Raw genomic sequence first — 23,095 nt, forward strand, 5'->3', positions numbered from 1 at the left:
CTGGAAAATTTCGTGGGTTCCTTGGTATTCGTGGGATTTCTATTTTGCGCCTACAAATTGTCATAACTTACAAACCAAAAATAAAGAAAAGAAAAAAAAAATCGGTTTTTTGGTTTAAAAAAAAACAAAAATCAAAAAATGGAATATTAAACACATGTGCATGTTTAATATACAAACAATTTCAATAATAAATAATTCATTTAATAATTAAATAAAATATTGGTTGTTGAGTGCTGTGACTAAATTTATGGCATTAATTAAACCAAGAAAGTCGTGTCGATTGCCAGCCTAACTTGAATTCAGCAATAATTTTTCCAATTTGTAAAACTAAAACAGCAATTACTGCCGGCTGCGTTTACAGTTTACTGCTGCTTAGTAGCAACAGGTTATAATTTCATGATTAAGTTATTATTGCCGCAGTTTGTTTAATTTAATTTATCGTCAGCTGGCGAAGTGGCGCGTCTTTGAAGAAATTGATAAATATGTAAAGTTGAAGATATAAATCGCGGCAGAGAGACGCTAATCGTAGGTTAATTAGCATCGGAATGTGTCAATGCAATTTATTCTCTTACTTTTATTAGAGAATATTATAAACTATAAACTATAAGGAGTTGTTCTCATTATATGAATGTATGTATATATTTTGTGTGAGAGAAAGATTGAACCAAGATTCAAGCTAAGTTCGAGTACGAGTAGAAGGCAGTTAGGCAGCTGGTATTTTATTGAGAAAATTGAGAATATGTGCGATAAACGTGTGCAGTGTTCACGTTTTCCTCTGGTCGTTGTGTGTCATCCGTTAATTAATTGCACTTGTGTTTAGAGTTTGTATTTTACAATATGTTGCACAAGAGTTGCACAAGAAACGTTAGAATTTTCTAATTTACAGATTACGAGTTGAGAATTTACTATGTTTTTAGACACAACATTCAATACCGTTAGGTGCCATTAATAATATTGTAGAATGATAAATAATTTACAACATAATCGTTTATTTATAAGTTTTATAAGATAAGTAGCAATAAAGCAATATTTTTAGAATTAAAATAGTATATTAAGTATTAAATGGTTAAGCAGGAGTGTTTTAGCTATGGGATGCGACTAAAGTACTTTATTCACGGGTTTTAGTCACGGAGTGGAACTTGTGACTGCGCATTTGCCTACTGTGCAGGACAAGATCATATATAACCTCACATTTCCTAATGTTATTCAAACGAGTTTCTAATATTTAAAATTCAAAACTTGAAATACAAAAACCACACCGTAGAAATATATTGGAAGTAGAAATCATAACGTAAACATCACGTGTACATATTTTTATCTCTTTCAGGTTCGAACGTAGACCAAAACAAAATCGAAATCGACTCGAAATCAAATCAGTGGTTCGGCGCGACAGTGCACAGTGCAGGCGAAAACGGACCCATTGTGGTAAGTACAATATTAATATTAATAACAATATAAATACAAATTATGAACACTGCTATATGCAATTATAATTAGCATAATAATTGATCATCATTCATTAATACATCATCACAATGATAAAGTTAATTTCAAACTGATAGTCATACAAGAAGTGTAGATAGTGACGAATTAATAAATTGCTTCTGGATGCATAAACCAGTCAAGCGAGGAAGATACGAGTACCAAGAACTAATTGGTTAGCCAAGCCAGTTGAATTGTCTCGTGAAATTGAAGACACTATTCGATTTTAACCTCAACCGGAATAAAAATTAAACAAGACAAGCAGCGTATTTATAACAAGCGATAACATAATATATAGCATAACATAACATAATATAACAAGAAACCAAACAGGAAGTGATAAGTTCTTTTATTTTCACATTCATAATCATCATTCATAACTTATTATTCTCATAATCATTGTCTATCAATACTTAATCTGCATTTAAAGAACTTATTTTACTTAAATTGACATTTTTGTTTTCCGATGCGGCATGATGTTGATAAGCAACATCGCAGACATTCGACGAGAACTCTAATAAGACAGTTCAGTTCATTCCCTGTAAAAGCACCAAGCCAACTTAATAATTGTCAATTTAAATGCGACTTAAATCACTTACGCACTTTAGTTGAACTTCTCTCGGATACTCAGCCTGCAAACTCCGTAGTTGAGTTAACTAAAGTTTACTTAGATATCTAACGATTCGATTCGATTCGATTCGATCAACTGAACTTGACTTAAGTTAAGTTAACTTAACTTTACTTTACTTAAATTGGTTTACTGTAAAACTTATACTTTTAAAATGCGTATTCCTAACTAGTAGTAGCAGTTACTTAAGTTGCATATATCGAATTTTATCAACATCGGCGTTAATATGATACTTTGCGCATGCGTGCAGTCCTCAGCACGATGGCACTGACATTGATGTCGTCGCTTACTGGTTTGTGGCCGTTTGGCGTGTTTCGTGTTCCGCAAACCGCTCATGTGACGAGTGACGACCTTAGACTGCTTTTTTCTCGATAATCCCACAACAACAACAACAGCCGTGCAGCGTACGTACGCGCAATGCAAGTGCACACGCGGACGTGTTAGAGGTTAGTCGTTAGATAGCTGGTAACGGATGATATAGAGTTGGTATCGATGATGCATTAACGACGCGTTTATATGGGCGTGCGATGCGACGAGATGAAAAGTTCAACGTCCATCAATGCCGACGCTGGTTTTTTTTATATCGCGAACGCAGTCGTCAACTTGTCTGCCTATGCTTATTCATTACTAGATAAATAATGAACAATTTATACATTAATTTGTTTTGAGGTTAGAGGTTAGAGGTTAAAATTTCAAAATTTACATTTTTAAACGTTTTTTACTATTTTTCATCATTTTAGGTTATGTGCAATGTATGTTGGGTTGCCTACACCTACATAACCTCAATTTTAATTACAATACTTGAATCTTCATAGAGAATCGCGATGTATATATATATATAAAAATGAATTGCTGTTCGTTAGTCTCGCTAAAACTCGAGAACGGCTGAACGGATTTATATTATCTTGGTCTTGAATTATTCGTGGAGGTCTAGGGAAGGTTTAAAAGGTGAGAAAAATTCAAATATTTGCCGGGAAAATCCTCAAAACAGCTCTTTTCTATAGAATAAAATTTGACATTGAGATTCAATCATAGTTATAGTTAAATAGTTGAATTCGAGATGGCGCGCTGAAGTGCATTATTGACAAAACTTTATATAATTAATCTCTTTAAATTAAAATTGCTAATCTTATTGATAGAATTGACTCTTACTACGAGTATGTCTTGAACAAGAGAGTAAAACGAATTACATTTTTATTAAACACTGCCGGAACGAAGTCGCGGGCAACAGCTAGTTTAAAATATTTTTATAAATTGTTTTAATTTTAACGTATTTCTGTCTCAATATACCCATCTACGTGGGTTAGTAAGGTCTTCATCATAATCATCTTGCATTAATCATCGATCGTTAGCGTGTGCGGCGTGCACGATCATCTTTAGACTTGCATTTTTCATTTTTAATTTTTCATTTTTCATTTTCACGTCTCGTATTAACTTGTATGCGCGTTGAGTTAATTTAGCATAAGCTTTACCTCTTTTAAAGTCTTTGACGCATGCGCACACTCAACGCGTTGGCATATTGCTTACACCATCAATCGCGCATTGATTACCTGCGAGATTGCGCGCGCACCTCACATCTTACTTCTCTTCGTAACTAATGAACCACACGCTGCAGTAAATTGTATTCTAAACGGTTTGATTAAAACTAACTGTTATGTACTTATTTAAATCTAATTTAGACTTAAGTCATTTGAGTTAAATTTATGTTCTAACCTCATTTAAAGTGTGGTTTTTGTTTGTTGTTGAGTAAAATATGGTTAAAGTGCAAATATGCCAAAAGTGTGTTTGCAGTCGGCGGGTTGACATTCCTTCCCGCCTTAACATAACTTAACATAACCTCAATGTGCTGAGATGTTGATGGCGATGGTGATGGCGATGGCGCATTCTTTGCTCGGCGCATCCATTTTGCGTTCGAGTCATACCTCACCGCCTTTAAAGTCAACTTTTTTTTGCTGCCTGCTACTTGCCAAGAAGCCGACAAAAAGAGATTCTTTATTAATGCACTCTCTCGGAGACAACCTACAAAGGATGACGGGGTTTTTAAATGTCTATAACTAACTTTAAACACTACATAACCTAGAATAACCTCAACCAAAAGTTGAGATTGAGATTTGCTCAAAATTAGCATTTGTGGTAGAATGAGAAATGTGCAATGTGTGTCGGTTTGTGAATAAAACTCGACTGGATTACGAAATGTTTAATACAAACCAAACCAGTGAAGCAGAGTGTGTTTAGAACGAATGTTCAGGCGTTGGGCAAACAGTGTGGATTTCGACACACCGCCATGTCGAGCATCCTAAACATCCGACTGAGTTGAACAACAGTTGAAATATCGAACACTTCCTTGTTCCTCATTCTTGATGCGCATCGCCACACAACCAACGATTTTGTTTTATCTCAAGTATTCAATGTACATAGTCTAGCAACCATCCAAAGAAGAATTAATCATAACCTAGAAAAAAAGTAGTTTAATGTAAAAGAGGTTATGTTGAGGTTATAAAATTATTTTTTCTACATCCATCAGTTTTTTCATGGTTTTTGAATAAAAATTGTGGTATTTTAAATACTGATGGTTAAGGTCGTGACTAAAGTGGTTTAAGCCGTGACTAAAGCAATAAAGTAACATGCGAGCGAATTTAGAAGATTTAAAATAGAGTTTTAGTAGAAAAATAGCGTAAACATCATGTGGCTAAAAGTTATAAAACACTCGATTAATGAATCTCGTGACTAAAGTCCCCATTTAGCCACTTGATACTTAATACACTATTAATTATTACACCTCACAAAATATTTCTTATTTTGGTGTTAAGACTATATTCCTACGTTGATTTAAACATTTGTGCTTAATGTGGGATGGTCTCAATCGCTCGAATTCTGAACACTAAACGCCTCTTGACATCAAACCGCAGCAATCTATTCTAATAGCTAAAACAATCCCAGACAAATTAAAATTTCTCATATTTCTCAAATTCATTTCATGCTTTGAAGCTTTGCATCATTCATTCATCTTTCCATGCTTTAAACTGTTTAATGCACTCAGCTTATTTGATAATAAATTTAATTTCATTAGTCGTTAATTAAATACTTCAGATACTCGAGATTCCAGAGCCAGACATAACGACCTCCTCCTCGACAACTATTAAATCGTTGTACAAGTATTACAGCGAATTATTTCGTGTATTGTTTGTGGCTGGCTTGTAATTATCCAATTTCACGAGTTAAAATCAATCAATTTTACATTTAATTCCATAATAACATTAGGCGAAGTCATCCGAATAGCGCAACACAACATAACCAAACATTTTTATGACGTGTTCATCTTTTACGACCGTATTTAGTTTCAAATTCGATGAAATTCATATTAAACTACTTTTATTCATGTTGTAGTAAAATTTTAATCTTTTTTATTGATGAAACGTGAAATAACTCATCATTAAAACCTTGTATTAATATACGTGTAGGTAACCAATATACAATTTTGGTGTAATCCTGGTTGCCTATATTACGATATATGGATTTATGACTCCAATTAAATGTTTCTCGTAAATCGCAATCAAAAATTAAACTTTCGGGGCAATTATGGCAAATTAATAAATAATTGGGTACTGATTTGTTGGGCTGCGTGTACCGAACACACTCATAAACCATCGAAAACTTGTTAATAATAATATTTTATTGACTGCAGAACTTTTTTATTTTCAGGCCTGCGCACCACGCTACGTTTATTATGGAACGAAGGGCGATCGTCGTGATCCCGTCGGCACTTGCTACGTCTCATCCCCTGATTTTAGGAACTATTCAGAATATTCACCATGTCGGACACGTGAGTAAATTTACTTTAATTTTACTTCATAAATATTACGGATGTAAAAAATTAAGTTTTGGATTTGATATGACAGATAATTATAATTATCGCATAGGGTTTGTTTGATATGTTTGAAATTTTGGGCTTGGCATATGAAACTTAAAAAGGAAGCACGTTTGTAATGCGTTTTCGGTCATTTCCTCAATCCCGGCAGCGATAATGACGTATGCGCGTGTATGTGTATGTGTTGGGTTGCATACAGTTGCATACACGCTGTCAGTCATAGTGTAGATGTAGATGTGTGGTGTGTGGCGATGATTCCGACGGTTGCGACTATCGCATCACGCAGTTAATGAGCCCGAACGCCGCGGCAGGTCACCCGTGAACGACTCAAGACGCATCCGCAACCAAATGAACTTCTACTCATACTCATAGTGTGCGGTTATAATTTTATAGACATTTCTTTAATATAAAAAACATAATAAAAAAATAGCGATTTTTGTTTATTATTCGTACCAGCAAAATTCTTGATTAAAATGTCATTTTGGTTGCACATGCGCAATATGCCTGTAAACGAAATTGCCTGGCTATAAAAAAGTCGATAAAAATCATCGCGGGCGAAAAAGGTTCCCCTTCATCGCTCTAAAAGCGTGCCAATTACACAATGCCTTTTTATAGCGATGAATAAATCGCTGCGTCATCGTCATCCACAACAAATAAACCCAATAAGAAGCCAATCACGCCCTAGAATATGCAACCCAATATACATAACCGTCAGCTTTATTATGCCGCGTTTATTGCTAGCATTTCCAAGAAGTGCATTTCACCGAAAATCCACGTAATAAACGGCCGAAAATCGATTTCTTTTCATTCGCCTGTGGTCGTCGGTTTTAATGCCGGTTACATTGCGGATATTGAGCTGCGTTGATGGCTTCATATAACTTTGGTAAAAATTGCGGCGTCATCGACATCGGTTATGGTGGACAATGCGAGGCGTTTGCATTGTGATGCCAACAGATATAACCTCGAATTAATGCACGCACTGCAACTGGCTGTCAATTGTCAAAAATAAAGACATCGAAAAGTCAATAGTTTTATTTTAGCTGTTGCCCGCGATCTTAAACTAGCATACTCGGAGTAAGAGTCAATTCTATCAATAAGCTTCAATAATGCACTTCAGCGCGCCATCTCGCTCGCGAATATCTAAAATAATAAAGTTTTTCTCACCTTTTAAACCTTCCCTAGACCTCCACGAATAATTCAAGACCAAGATAAGGTAAATCCGCTTCCGTACGCGTCTGTAGTCACAGAAGAAGTAACAATGAAGTAGAATGGCGGGAAGTTTAAAATGGCTGAAAGTATAGTCTATGGAAGTATAGTGTACAGTCTCCATAGTGTAGTCAATTGGATTTGATGTTGACGTAGCTGTCGTTAATACAGTGTGATAATACAGTGTGATGGTACTATAGTACTTAGGTTTGAGCTTCATTGCTGGAATGCTAGATGGCATTAAAGTAGTCAAATAGCCAGATGCAGAGGTATTATTGGCTAAACAATTTCTTTATTTTATTTAAAAAATAATTTTTTTTATTACATAAAAAGTAGCCTATAACCATTCGGGGACCACTAAGAATATGTGTACAAATTTTCATGATGATCGGTTAAGTAGTTTTTGCGTGAAAGTGTAACAAACATCAGGACATTCGCATTTATAATATTAGTAGGGATTTACTTACTCATTTGTTTAGTGACTTTATTTAGTCTGCTTACTTTAATACACTCCAGCGTTCGTTATTCACCCTCCTTTGATCAAACTCTTTCTTTATTCTGCGTATGGAATATTCCCTCTAGTTTCCAGAGCTATTTTGAGCGTGAAAATATATTTAGCTTCTTTTTCGTTACTGAATATATCCGTCAACTTACGTCTACGTGCGCATATTAGGTTTTAAACCTAGTTAAATCAACTTGACTTAAGTTTAACTTGCAGTAAATTCAAGTAACTGAACGTAGAATTTATTTTAATTGAAATTTTCAGTTCTTTCACATAATTTGCAAGACGTTGAAAACTTTTATTAAGTAAAAACAGATTTAACACACTTTTTTTCTTTTTTTTTTTTTTTTTTTTGAATTTAAAGTTTCTAATGATTTTCACACATTGCAAACTTGAGTCATCATTATTCCATGCTTAAACTGAATTGCACATTTGATTGGTCTAATATTATTCATGACTCTGCATCACTTTGTAAATATTGTGGTCAAATACACAAAAATAAAATGGAAAAGTTGTCAGTAGTCTAAATTAAGCCATTAAGCGTGTTACTCAATAGTGACTCAGTAGGGTTTTAATGATATATTTGCTCGTATAGTGACTCAAAGTAATATGATCACATTCATAAAAATGAATTGTTTATATTTATACGTAATTATGCATGTGCACGAGCGCGGGCGTTATCAAAGTCTCAGTCGGTAGTTGTTGTGTTTGGTAAGCGGAAGAACCTACGCAAATTCTTTGCAACCACGTAGTATAACATATTTTTATTCAATCACTATTTAAACAACAAAATGTGACTCAAAATCTATGTTGGTGTCGATTTTTCTTATAAAAATGTGAAATATTCTCAATTTCTTGCATTTTTTCATTTTTTGCATAACTAGTGTGATATATCATCTGCCTGTTGATATTGTCATAAAACTTGACTTCTTCAGAAGTTTTTTTTTTTTTCTTATTCTTTTTTTATTTGTGTCAGTTTGCCGAAAAAAAAAAAAAAAATGTTCCGAGCAGACGTTGACAATCTTTACCTTCTTCTTTTTATTTTATTCTTTAGTTTCTTTTACTGTATTCTACTTGTATGTAGTAGTTGTATATGTTCGTATGCGATTCCGGCTAAAACGGGAATTTAAAAGTCCGCGCACGTTGCGCGCGCGCCCATCGTGTGTGCCGATGATCACCGCAGATAACAACTCTTGAACCTGAGGAACCTAGGCCTACTAAACCATCAACACGAACTCAAATACACACACTACACATGTATCGATGAGAACGCGCATCAAAAGTTGCCTAGATATCACAATTTTAACCTAAAAACAACAAAAACACCAAAAAAATAAAAAAAAAAGCAAAAAAACTTCTCAAAGGGTTGAGATTTATTTATTTATTTACCTGCGTGTGATGAATATTAATTTTTATATACATAAGTGGTTTTATCGGCATTCTTTTCGGTGAATTCCACGAGTTTAAATCATCCGACGTGATGATATGCAATGAAAGATTACATCCGAGCGCATTAAATCCGATATAGATAAAATCTTGTGCACCACAACATATTTCTTTAAACATAAATTTTTCTGTTTCTGTGTCATATTATTCCGTTTTACAGAAAACCGTTATTATTCGTCTAAATATCCGTTGTTTTTATTTATTTATCTTTAAATTTCCGTCGATTGCAAATTTACCTCTTCCTGTCATATCTGTTTGTCTTATAACATGCGGTTATGCTCCACGGTGTGCCTAAAATAGGTTATAATTATTCATGGTTAAAACTAGTAATATGTTTGTATTATAAATGTAAATCCCCAACATATGTTATTTGGGTTGCATACATTTCAATTAGTGCACAACTATTGTATTAAACACGTTCAAAAGTTTTAGCGAATATTCACACATAATTCCAGTAAAGTCCATATTTAAATACTCTTATTTTGTTCGCTTGGTGATTGTTATGATAATCCCGCTGTGAAGGAAGTCATGACGCTCGTGTTTCCTGTCGGAACCGTCGGACGCCACAAAAACTGTCAAAAGTTATGAGCGTTTTCTGCATGCCTGCATCTGGTCCACTGGATGTATAAATGTGTCTGGATTGCGTTTGTCAAGTGCGAACCGCATTACGCGTTATGAACTCATTTCTTCTTACGCACTAAGTAAGCAGTTGTAGTTGGTAGTGTGGCGAGGCACAAGCTACGCGCGCCATAAAAGCTTACGGAGTTTCCTTGTTGGTGCATGTGTCGCGCACATGTGCACTTCGTTTATTGCGCGCACAAGTTCCACGTTCTGCATAATGCCTTTCCACACTTTACGCGCCTTACACACGCCGATCGTAAATTTAGAACCAAAGCACTAACACTAACACATGATGGGAAATACACAAAAGTTGTGAATTGAAAAGAAGCGGAAGTTTTTTTTGTGTTTTTGTGTTTTTTTATGTTTTAGTAATAAATAGGGACTTTATTAGACATTTCCTTAAATTTATTTTATTTATTTCGTTTTTTCTAAGCAAAAATAATATTTTTTAATTTTTATATAGTTTTACTATAGGCAACCAACATTACATCTTTTTATATTTTATGCAACTACTAGCTTTAACCCTTGGCTTCGCTCGCGAATATCTAAAATAATGAAGTTGCTTCCGTACACGTCTGTAGTCACAGAAGAAGTAACAATGAAGTAGAATGGCGGGAAGTTTAAAATGGCTGAAAGTATAGTCTATGGAAGTATAGTGTACAGTCTCCATAGTGTAGTCAATTGGATTTGATGTTGACGTAGCTGTCGGTAATACAGTGTGATAATACAGTGTGATGGTACTATAGTACTTAGGTTTGAGCTTCATTGCTGGAATGCTAGATGGCGTTAAAGTAGTCAAATAGCCAGATGCATAGGTATTATTGGCTAAACTATTTCTGTATTTTATTTAAAAAATAATTTGTTTTATTAAATAAAAAGTAGCCTATAACCTTTCGGGGACCACTAAGAATATGTGTTCAAATTTTCATGATGATCGGTTAAGTAGTTTTTGCGTGAAAGTGTAACAAACATCAGGACTTTCGCATTTATAATATTATTAGGGATTAAACTTATGCTTGTCTTGGAATTAATAGAACAGTTGTCATAAAAAAAATAAAAGGTCAATACTCAAGTGGAATGCAAGAGAATTTAACACTGAGCTGATTATTGTTTCAGCATGCCGCCTGAAACAATTTGCTATAAACTGCCCAAGACAATAAAATGTCGTGAAAACAATGCAACATGCGAACCCATTCCCAGCCTCAAGAATTTCCAACTGTTTGAACAAATTGCGATGAAATTCTCAATGCAAAAAAAGCATGAAACTCTTTTGGGCAGGTCTTTTTTATTGTCTGAACTCTTGATTTATTTCACTTCTATTTTGTTTTCGGCATCATGTTAAAACCTTCTGTGTTCTTTTAATTTTTTATTTTTGTTGTTTTTTGCAGGATACTTTGGCTACCATCGACAAGGCTCGTGTCAGGCGGGTTTCAGCGCTGCACTTACAAACGTAAGTAAAAAAAATCCGCAAAAACATTAACCGATTAATTTTTACGTTGAAAGTTAAAAGTCATGATGACAATATAAATATAACATCTTATTTTACAACAGGATTTAATTTCCTACTAAATTTTAAATTGATTTATAGTAGATTTTATTTTTTTAAATTTTTATATTAAATTTGCGATTATTTAATTTACGATCTTGAATATGGTAATCGTCGGTATATGGGCTTGTAGCATGGACCACCAACATTGCCCTTGTGGTATAATCGTTGACATTTTTGGCTTCTTTATTAAATCGTCGTGCATCTTGACTTTCTCGACTTGATTTTGTGCATTTTTCGTTAATTACACCACTTTATTGGGGCTTAATATGCATGAACGTAAATCCCATCACAGCGACATAATCTCCGACCACATCAAAATAATTTAATTATAAATCTAAGGGGATACATTCATTTTTAAATTTTTTTTTTAATTTAAATTTATTTTAGTCAAAAGTTACTGATCCTTTTTATTAATTTAAACAATAAAAATATGTATTAAATATTTAATTTTTTTTTAAATTTGTGTGGAATGTATCTCTTAAACAATTTCTCTCTGCATTCGCATGAGATGCACGAGATGCACCCGAACATAATTGAATTTAATTCGGCGGCCCACCTGCCGATCCTCATTGTGCGCCAAAGCCGAGAGAGCACTCACACGAAAGTCGGGAATAGAGTTGATGCAGATGATGGGATTCGGGCTAATATGGTGCCACAAAGGCAGCGTGCGCACTCAAGATTGAATTCGTGAGAAATAATCACGCGTCGAAATCAACGACGATTTTCAAAGATGAAAATCAAGATCGAAATTCTGAGACGAATTGATAATGCGATCCAAATTGGATTATTGAAATTTACATCTCACGTGGGGTCACCAATAAAACTCCATTATTACTTATCCCTGATGTTTGTTACACTTTGACGCAAAAACTACTTAACCGATCATCATGAAAATTTGTACACATATTCTTAGTGGTCCCCGAATGGTTATAGGCTACTTTTTATTTAATAAAAAAAATTATTTTTAAAATAAAATAAAGAAATAGTTTAGCCAATAATACCACTGCATCTGGCTATTTGTCTACTTTAACGCCATCTAGCATTCCAGCAATGAAGCTCAAACCTAAGTACTATAGTACCAGCACACTGTATTATCACACTGTATTACCGACAGCTACGTCAACATCAAATCCAATTGACTACACTATGGAGACTGTACACTATACTTCCATAGACTATACTTTCAGCCATTTTAAACTTCCCGCCATTCTACTTCATTGTTACTTCTTCTGTCACTACAGACGCGTACGGAAGCAACTTCATTATTTAAGATATTCGCGAGCAAAGCCGTAGTTTTAAATAATTAAAAACAAAAATTAATTCAAAACTACTCTTATAATATAGGCAACCAAATATACATGTTACATGTTTTAAACTTAAAAAATTATTTTGTAATTTTATTTATCGGTAATTTATGATCTCAAATCGAATTGAATTCATCTCGACGTTATTATTTTATCTCATGCTGCTTCAATTCCTTTCAGCGCCAGGCATCGATTAATATTAAATCGTGCTCATGCTGCATTCATCACACATCACACACATATGTTTTTTTCTGTTTTTGTTTCGGTTGCATCTCGATTCGATTCGTTTTCTTTTCTTTTTCTTTTTTCGGTTTCTTCATGCATGCTTTACGGGCCCGTCTGGTGTTGGTGGCATGCGACTCGGGGTGAATTCGTAATCGAAAATTAATTGTTTACAAATTGCTCGTCGGCGCGACGCGGCAATAAAACTGCGCGACAAAAAAATAAAATTCATCGACGAAAAAACACAACGCACATGCAGAAATGTTCGATATATGGTCTTGGCTCCACTGAGGAGACAAAAAAAAATGCATGCGAGTTGAATTCACAATCCTCGTGCTCTTTTTTTCTTTTCTTTTCTTAAAAAGTAATTCGCAGTTTTCTCAGCCATTTTTGGTCAACGTATGCAACAATACTCTCAATGCGCATGACATGAAAATTTTTCAATAATTTTTTTTCATTTAAAATGAAAATTTATGGCTTTTGACTTTACCACCCGGTTTTTGCATTTTGCATGATTTTAAATTTTACGACCTACGCCCAAATTTCGATGACAACAGAACCTGCGTGCATTTATTTATTGGTGTCATTTTTTCTTTGGGCGACTCGTCGCCAGATGTTGACTTTGCTCAAGAAGCAAATGCCGATCGGCGATCGGTTCGGTGAGACCAGCTACTTAACATTGTTCTCATTCGTTCCTGTCGGGACGCTCTGTGAGCGACTACATATCTCAAGCACTTGAATTATGCCACGAATTTGTTTCATGGTTACACCCTCTCAGCCAAGAGCTAAAAGTATCTTGGGATTCTTCAAGCATGTTGAATGCATGAAGCACGAAACGAAGTGCTTGTAGCAATTAGCGCTATCTATAAATTCAGCGGAGTGTGACAATAATGCTTAACGTATGCAACCACTTATACACAACAATTCATTCTAACCTAGTTTTCAGGCTTAAATTTTACGAATTTGCATTGATTTATGTTTTTTTTTGTTTTAGGATGGACATAGATTATTCCTTGGTGCACCAGGCAGTTATTACTGGCAAGGTAATTTGTTTATTTTAATTTTTTTAATTTCAGATTTTTTCCTTGTTGTTTTTTTTTCTCCTAGAAATTTTCACGACGTGTATAAAATAATTGCAAAAATGTGAACCATTTGGGAATCTTGTGTGTTTCAGGCCAAATATTTTCGATCGATGCGAACGCCAAATTTCCTTTTAGTCCGGGATTATTTACCAACGGAGCCTTCGGCTCAGGTACATATATCCTCCAGCAAAACAAAAAAAAATCAATCCCACACCACCAACCAACAATAAATCTTATTAATCGTATCGATCATTCCATTCGCAAATCACATTTCAAACCAATAATAATCTCTCAACAAAAAAAAAAAAAAAAAATTCGTAGAAGCTGTGATTAATTTCCACATGCAACTATGCAACCCAACATACACTTTAAATACTAAATTATTAAATCATTAAAACCAGCAGGCAAATAATTCTCATCAAATCATATTGAATGATACAAAAGAGGACTGTATCATCATTCTTCATCTGTTTATCTACTAAACAACGCTTATCACTTTTATATGTTGCGGGTACACATTGTATGTAGCATACAGTGTGTTTATAATTTAAATTGATTTAAAACATTAACGTTCACGGTCATAAACATTTTCAAATCGCCGGTTGCCTATTGTTTTCGAGTGCAATTAAACTGAAAGGTTTTGTTTTCGTGTGACTGGTTGCGTTCTTGCCGTCGGCCATCTTAGAATACGACGCCGACGATTTGGTATGTTGCGATGTGTTCTTCTCGAAAGGTAATCTCACCTTTATCTTGCAATGAGTGTGCACCAACTCTTTTGATTAATATTTATCCGCCATTTTGATATTTCAAGTGCAACGACACAGCGAATCGGTAATCGAACGCTGCACGACGTTTCGTCTAGGTAATCTGAATGTGTTATCATTGTAAAATTAATATCAGTGTATTTGACATCGTTATCATGTCATTTTTTGTCACTTGAAGATAATTTTCTTTCACATTTCACACACACTACTAAACACTGTTTTGTGTTGTGTGTTGCCTACGTTTTGTGTGGATGACAAAACCACGTAAAATGTGTTTTTGGTGTGTTTTTGACAAAGATGTCAGCCTATTGGACCAGCACAGTCGGCGGCCGCGTTGGTTGGCGCAGACGTGCCACGCCCTCTTCGCACAAGGTAACCGCGTTGCCCTCTGGCGGCGACGCGCACTGTCAAAACACTAGCGCTCCGTAGCGCCCTCTATGTCGTAAAAGCTTAACTTCCAAAACAAATTCTTTCGTTTTTTGTTTTATTTTCTACACCGCAACTATATTTTGAGCCGCACCAGCAAAACACTCAGCAAATACCTACCGTGAACCGAAACATAAAATAAAATAAAATAAAATGGGTGGCTTCTTTCTAATTTAAAATTATGATATTATATTATTAATGATCTAATTATTTAATTTTATTTTAATTCTGCAATTAATCAACGCACAACCTGGTCGATGTTCTTCTCAATAACCAGAACCGGCTTAAATTAATTTTAAATTCTTCTAGGTCAAGTAAGTCAACAACCCCTGGAGAAACGCCCTGCTGTGGTGTCAACCAATGAAGGCGTGGCATTAGAAGATGACTCCTACATGGGATACTCAATGGCAGTAGGAGATTTCACAGGAGATGGTGAGCAGGGAGTAGCTGTGGGTAAACCACGTGGATCACGCCTTCTAGGACAAATCAACCTCTTCACTTGGAACCTTACCAACTATCAAAACATTTCCCTTGCGGAATATGGACATCAAATTGGTACTTATTTCGGATATAGCATAGCAGCAGGTGATTTCGATGGTGATAAGACTGATGATCTCATTGTGGGGGCGCCACTGCATGTTGAGCCTAATAATGAAGGCAAATATGAAGTGGGGCGGGTTTATGTCATCTACCAAGGAAGAGAAGCTTCCAAATTCAGGAGATTTAATACTATTGATGGTTTTAAATCAAAATCACGTTTTGGGTTGTCGGTTGCAACCCTGGGGGATATTAATATTGATGGGTATGCTGATTTTGCTGTGGGTGCTCCATACGGAGGACCAAATGAACGTGGAGCTGTTTACATCTACCACGGAGCTAAATCCTTGAATGAAGCAAAATACAGTCAAGTTATTTACGCGGAGGATGTCAGTCATGGTCTTCCGATCAAAACCTTTGGTTTCTCTTTATCTGGTGGAGTTGATCTGGATTCCAATGATTACCCTGATATGGTTGTAGGTGCTTATGATAGCGACACCGCTTTCTTCTTCAGGGCTCGTCCTGTGGTGAAAATCGAATCACAAGTGGATTTTCTAAATAGAAATAAAAAGATTGTCCTTGAAGAGAAGAACTGTACGTTAAGGAATGGAGGCAAGGTTCCATGTACACGTGTTAAGATTTGTATGAAATTCCACGGGAAAAATGTACCATCCGCCATTGAACTTGATGTTGAATATGTGTTGGACGGGAAGAAAACACCTCCGAGGATGTTCTTCTTGACCAAAGAGGAGAGTACCAGTATGAAAGAAAACATTCGATTGCGACAGGGTCAGGATATGACCTGCAGGGAGAAGATGGTGTATATTCAGAGTGATATTAAGGATAAACTTACACCTTTAGAATTTGAGGTTAAATATGCTATGAAGGAAGCACAATCGTTGTATCTCAACAGACCTAGAGATCCTAGAATACCCGTCACTCCTATTCTAGACCCGAATCATAAACAAACCAATAAGGATTCACTGACTATACATAAAAATTGTGGACCGGATAATATCTGCATACCTAACCTTAAACTTGAAGTTAAATCGTAAGTATTATTTACCAATTTATTTATTTAAAAACTAGGCTTCGCTCGTGAATATCTAAAATAATGAAATTGCTTCCGTACGCGTCTGTAGTCACAGAAGAAGTAATAATGAAGTAGAATGGCGGGAAGTTTAAAATGGCTGAAAGTATAGTGTACAGTCTCCATAGTGTAGTCAATTGGATTTGATGTTGACGTAGCTGTCGGTAATACAGTGTGATAACACAGTGTGATGGTACTATAGTACTTAGATTTGAGCTTCATTGATGGAATGCTAGATGGCGTTAAAGTAGTCAAATAGCCAGATGCAGAGGTATTATTGGCTAAACAATTTCTTTATTTTATTTTAAAAATAATTTTTTTATTAAATAAAAAGTAGCCTATAGCCATTCGGGGACCACTAAAAATATGTGTACAAATTTTCATGATGATCGGTTAAGTAGTTTTTGCGTGAAAGTGTAACAAACATCAGGACTTTCGCATTTATTTACTGTAATTTTTTATTGTTTTACAGGAATGTTGAAAGTTTTCTGCAGGGTTCAAAAGACAAATTGGAATTTGATGTTGTGGTCCACAACCTGGGTGAAGATTCCTTTGAATCTTCTTTTGATATGCACCTCCCTGAAGGTATCCTTTTTAATAAGATCCGTCAAGGTGGCCATACTGAAGTTAGAATCTTATGTTCTGCTCCTGAGAATAATACCGTTATCTGTGACATTGGAAATCCGTTGCCAGCGAATAAGATTGTACGCTTCACGGTTTTGTTGGATACTGCTCAGCATAGGGAAGGAATGCGTCCAACTTATGATTTTCTGATGACTGTCAACAGCACCAATCCGGAAACACCAGACACCATGTTTGATAATCGTTTTGAAAAGTCCATACCCATCTGGGTGAATTCCCAACTGGAACTTTCAGGCACCTCGAAACCAGCTGAGGTTCATTACAACGCTTCAGTTTTCTCATCGGAGAAGATTACCAAAGAGAGTGATATTGGACCACAGGTTATTCATCTATATTCGATTAAGAATAATGGACCATCCAGTTTTAACGAAGCAGAAGTTGTGTTTTTCTGGCCATATGCTACTTTAGGTGGAGAAGATTTACTATATCTTGTTGAACAACCTCATATCTTAGGAAATATGAAATGTGAGGTTGCCGAAGCAAACTACAGAGGTTACGAGTTAGAAGTAAGGAAGAAAAGTATCTGGGATCAGTTAGGTATATCCCCGAGTGAGTTTGCTAGTTTAACCCAGGCTGGAGGGTTGGTAATTATGGAAGGACCAGGAACTCATGGGTCCACACCTAAGGATATCAAACACACGAATAGAAATGAAGCTGAGGAAAGGCAACAGGTAACAAGTTCTGCTTCAAGTGGTTTAGCAGCTGGTAGCGGAAGTGGCACAGTTGTACATGTGAGCAAAGATACAGGAAGTGGTAGTAAAGTATCCGAAACACACGTGGCTGAAGGATGGTCTCAGAATGGCACCACTTATTCCAAAGACTTTCAAGGTGGGAGAGTACATGTTACTCAAACCTCGCACACATCTTCATCTTCATCGTCAAGTGGTGGGGGTGGGGGATCAAGTGGTGGATATCAAAGTGGGTATTCTGGAAGTAGTAGTAGTAGCAGTAGCAGTTCAAGTAGAGGTGGAAGTGCAAGCGGAGTATATCAAGGACATGCTGGTACAGGTTCAGGTTCACAGGAAGTGATACAATAGTCTATACTTCTTCGGGTAATAAACCTTCAGAAGCTGCTATATCCTTCACTAGTGGTTCTTCTGGTACAGCCACGGCTTCTTCATCTTCATCTTCAACATCTTCTGCGGGGGGTTATCTTGATAGCACTTCTTACGTTGAAGGCCGTCGATCCGGTCAACAATTCAATGCTTCCGATGGTGGACACACCACATATCAATCCGGAACCTACTTCCAACGTCCAAACAAGACAAATATAAATATAAATCGTCATTTTGATTGGAATTCTGCATCAGTGAGTAATCACACCACAAGTGGTAGACCCTCAGCGTCTTCTGCTGATGTATACCAACAGAATAGAGACTTTTATGCTGAGAGACAACGTGAACAAGAAGAGAGAAGAATTCATGAACAAGAAGCACGTCGTCAGGAAGAGAAACTCAGGCGGCAGCAGGAAGAACGACGAGTAGCAGAGGAGCATCACCGTATTATGTTGGAACAACGACGTGTTGAAGAAGAAAGAATCAGAGTTGAAGAACAAAGAAGATTGGCTGCTTCTGCTACAGTTGTATCTTCAGGTCGTAGAAGACCCGATGAGGAAGCTAGAATAAGGGCTGAAGAAGAAGCACGACGAATTGAACAACAACGAAGAGATGAAGAGTATAGACAACAGCTAGAGGAATACAGAAGAAGGCAGGAGGAATATAATAGAAACTATGGTATTGCAACAGCTACTGTATCATCTGGTTCTGTATCAAGTCACGGGACCCAAACACAAACACAAACTCATCAACAATCAGCACAAGATTTCAATTATTCCGAGGAGATTTACAATGGTTCAGAAGAGGACTATCAAGATTTAAACCAAGAGGGTAGACACAGTCAGAGTCATGGCGCTGGTTACAACTTCAGCCAAGCTTCCCATGGAGGTGCACATCAAGGTACCTATGGTAGTTCATCAGGAGGCTGGGCAGAATCAGCCGCCGCTGGTGGTGGCTTCAGAACCACTGGTATTGACTTGGGTATACTTGGAACTGGTGGATCTACATCTGGTAGTTCTGGTACTTCTGCGCATGCTGATAATACAGGTGCTAGTCATGGGGTGCATTATAGCTCTAGCTCCTCTGGCCATGGTGCTCAAACTGGTGGTTATGGACATCAAAGCGCTCATGGTGCTCAAAGTGGTTCCACACACTATGAGTCACATTCAGAGTCATCATGGTCTTCATCAGGTAGAGGGACTGGTGGTATGTCTACACATTACCAAGGTCGTGATAATGTCGCTACTGATCGGCCTAATTATGATCAGCGTTTCATGGGTCGTAAGAAGCGTGATACTGAAGAGAAAGATATTCGGGATTTCATGCAGTGTCAGTCTTCTAAGTGTCTTACTATCAGATGCACGGTGGGACCATTGTTGAAGGATCATGCTGCTTTGATTGCTTTGAGGTCTAGGGTGAATGTACGCACTTTGCGAAATGTAAGTTTAATTAATCATCAAACAACATAAAATTCTTTATTATGATGTTTTGTTATTTTTTTTGGTAGATTACGACGTCTCAATCAATCAGTTTTTCATCAATGATGTTGGCACGTATTGATAAACTACCCTACATTGGAAGACCAGTAAATCGGACTGTTCACAGCCATGAAATCTTCACGACTATAGCAGCGCCGCAACCGGACACCAAAACAGATATCGTGCCATTGTGGGTGATTGTGTTATCAGCCGTGGGTGGCACAATTGTTTTACTGTTGTTGATTTATTTGCTGCATAAGGTATGCATTGAAATGATTCAATAAGTAACAAAACAAAAATGATTTTATATGATTTTTTAGCTTGGTTTCTTCAAGAGAAATCGTCCATCTGATGCGCCCGAACGTCAACCGCTAAACCGCAATGCGTATTACAATGGTGACCAAGCCCTGTAAACCAACCCAGAGTAATACAACGAACAAAAACGTTTTGATCATTTATATGAGTCAAACAATCGACTGATCCCGGCAGCTTGCAACTACAACTATGGATCAAATCAAACGATATTACACCACTAAACAACAACGTTGCAAATTGAAGCAACTCATGTGAACGAAGATGAAAGAATGAATTCGAAACTTATTTATTACTTACCTGTATAATGCGTGTGTGTATAATTGTGTACGTGTTTAGTAATTGTCGGACGTATGGTGGAATATTGTGACCGTTCAGCAGGAGGTTGCTGAGAGCAATAATGTGGTTTAATTGTATTGCTTTTCGTGCAAGACAAGCAAAAAGAAGATGATGATGATGATGGAAATGTTGATTCCTAACACCACTAAAACTAAATAAAGCGTTTTATCTAGTGCCTTAACAAAAGTGCAATTTGCAAATTTGCTTACTGAGATTACACAATAGAGTGACGAGGGAAGAGAGAAATTATATTATTTTGAGAGGAACGAAATACTATGTGCTGATGTTAAAATTTGAGAATGAAGAGGTGGAAAAATACTAAAAATTGTTATATACTAAATTATTATACTTACTGTAAATAGCTAATACAAATAAATAATTTTAGACTTAAATTGTGTTGCAAAATACAATTCTGCTAGATGATTGTTATGACAGATACACTTAAAGGAAAAAGTCATATTTTAGTGTCAAAATTTGCTAGTTAATCATTCATTTCTCATTATGACTGAAAAATATTACTATCTTAATCTGGAGTTACCAATACGCACTGGCTCTGTTTACACAAGCAGTGAGTGTAATTCCAGCGTGTCAAATACACCTATCATCTCAAAATGTGATGAAACTAAGCTTGAGGATTCTACAACAACTCAGTCAAGCCAACAAATAACTGGAGCATCGACAACACTTTACCTCTTCCTAAATATGACATCCTTTTTAAAAGCAACAATTGTAGGACACTCATTATCATAAAGCCTCATCAGTTCAAAGTTTTGAAGATTATCTGTGGATCAGATGGACAAAGTGTTTGATGATGACTGTAATAAAACATCAAACTCCATGATTAATAATATAATAGCTTTCAACACTTGGACAAACTATGAAAATAAGAAATACCAAACACATACAATACCTGATACTGAGAAAGTTAACTTTATTAAAATAGCATCATGTGGCTGCATTGAAAACCGAGTTCAACCAATAACCAAAAGAAATCTTAGAAAAGATGATTCTGATGCAAATATCAATAAGGGATGTTGTGCAAGACCAAAGAGTAAAAAAAGGCACCAAACTGGTGGTAGTTCCAAAAAACAGAAAAAAAGACCTGTAATGTCATCGGCTGCATGTGGGCCAGGTCAATCAACGAAAAAAAGTCATGAAGAAGTCTGGAAGAGTCAATTTAGAGAAGAAGGTGGTATCTTCATTACATCATGCACCAACGACGTAGCACACAATAATAAATGTATGTGTCCTGAAGAAACTCCAATCAGAGTCTTGGCAGGTGAAGAAAAATGTCGGCAATTTGATTGTCCCAGAACAAAACGCAGCAATGTTGTGGAGACTAAAGTTGTAGGTAATTGCAAGTCTACAAGTTGTTCTATACCTTCGAAAATTGATAATAAACTAAGTCCTTGCCATCCTAAACCAACATGTTCTTCAAGAACTTGTTCTTTTGATGATTCACCAGCAGTTACTCAGGAATGTGACGACACTTCATGCCCGCAATCTCTGAATGAATCACATAAAAAAGTTAACTTTCACAAGAAAGAAAACAAAATCATCTTGTTGACAACCGGATCAAAGTCTGTTCAACTAATATGTTGCAAATGTCGGTTACCTAAGAAGATGCAGGAATATATGGGACAGATATGTGATGATGGTCATGGTTCTGTCAATAATGATGTGCAAAATCCTGAACATTATACTTGCATTGTTATCTAGATAAGTAAAATTTTTCTTTGGGCAAAATCTAGTATTAAACTGAATAAATCATTGAATTAATCAAAAGTTATAAAATTTATACCTAAAATGGTAGGGAAAATAAATATTCTAATTTAATTTAATAAATTTAGACAGAGAATTACATAAAGTCGATGATTTTTTAAAAAAAATTATAAAACATCATATTTAATTTCGTTTTCTTTCTGGGTGTAAAAATTTATAGTCGCGTAATATAATGTAAATATTAAGTGCAAAAAGTTAATATATATTATGTTTTATGCACGCGAACTTGTATGTCAGGATGGCCGAGCGGTCTAAGGCGCCAGACTCAAGTGCAAACTTGCCTGTGTATGCAGGCTCTGAGCGTTCTGGTCCTCGTCTGAGGGCGTGGGTTCGAATCCCACTTCTGACAAACTCTTTTTTATTTTTTTGTGTTATTTTATAATTATTATCTCATAATTATACATCCTCGGTACCCCTGCTTACCTCTGCAGGTATTACAACTAGTCATATATCCAGAATCAATTTCATTGCAATATCGGCCTGGTGGCATATTTGATAAATGTGTTTTGAAGTTGATAAATATTTTCAAAGGTTAGATGGCGCTACGATGTACGGTTTTGAATTAAATATTGATTGTTGGTGGTAGTGAGTGCACACCGTGTCCGTGTGGATCACGCGATTTCGCGCAAGAGATAAATTTGTTTACCTGCAGGTATCGAATCTTTATTTCGTGGAATCAAAACACACCGTTGCTGTTTATTATATTAGGATCGTAATTTAAAGCAAATATTCTTCAATTCTTTCATGAATATAACTAACA

At 36.0% G+C, this 23,095-nt stretch overlaps 1 protein-coding gene and 1 non-coding gene across 2 annotated transcripts in view; both read left to right on the top strand.

Annotated features, from left to right (window-relative positions):
* The window catches only part of if (integrin subunit alpha inflated), a 34,192-nt gene extending 13,247 nt beyond the window's left edge, over positions 1-20,945 (top strand). Inside the window, 13 exon segments of the mRNA XM_065317157.1 lie at positions 1,328-1,425; positions 5,813-5,933; positions 11,142-11,203; positions 13,823-13,871; positions 14,003-14,080; positions 14,596-14,643; positions 14,722-14,772; positions 14,972-15,046; positions 15,410-16,688; positions 17,200-18,400; positions 18,403-19,863; positions 19,932-20,162; positions 20,223-20,945. Of these exon segments, the coding sequence (XP_065173229.1) occupies positions 1,328-1,425; positions 5,813-5,933; positions 11,142-11,203; positions 13,823-13,871; positions 14,003-14,080; positions 14,596-14,643; positions 14,722-14,772; positions 14,972-15,046; positions 15,410-16,688; positions 17,200-18,400; positions 18,403-19,863; positions 19,932-20,162; positions 20,223-20,315 (4,847 nt within the window). The 3' untranslated portion in view covers positions 20,316-20,945.
* A 1,622-nt stretch (positions 20,946-22,567) lies between these two features.
* On the top strand, positions 22,568-22,684 carry TRNAL-CAA (transfer RNA leucine (anticodon CAA)). The gene is made up of 2 exons: positions 22,568-22,605; positions 22,639-22,684. It is a non-coding gene; the product is annotated as a tRNA-Leu (tRNA).
* The last annotated feature ends 411 nt before the right edge of the window (positions 22,685-23,095 follow it).

Source organism: Atheta coriaria, unplaced genomic scaffold (genome assembly GCF_025399875.1).
Source record: "Atheta coriaria isolate IRGN ID8LTWV9N9 unplaced genomic scaffold, Caltech_Dcor_3.1 hic_scaffold_3_pilon, whole genome shotgun sequence".
Taxonomy (NCBI): domain Eukaryota; kingdom Metazoa; phylum Arthropoda; class Insecta; order Coleoptera; family Staphylinidae; genus Dalotia; species Dalotia coriaria.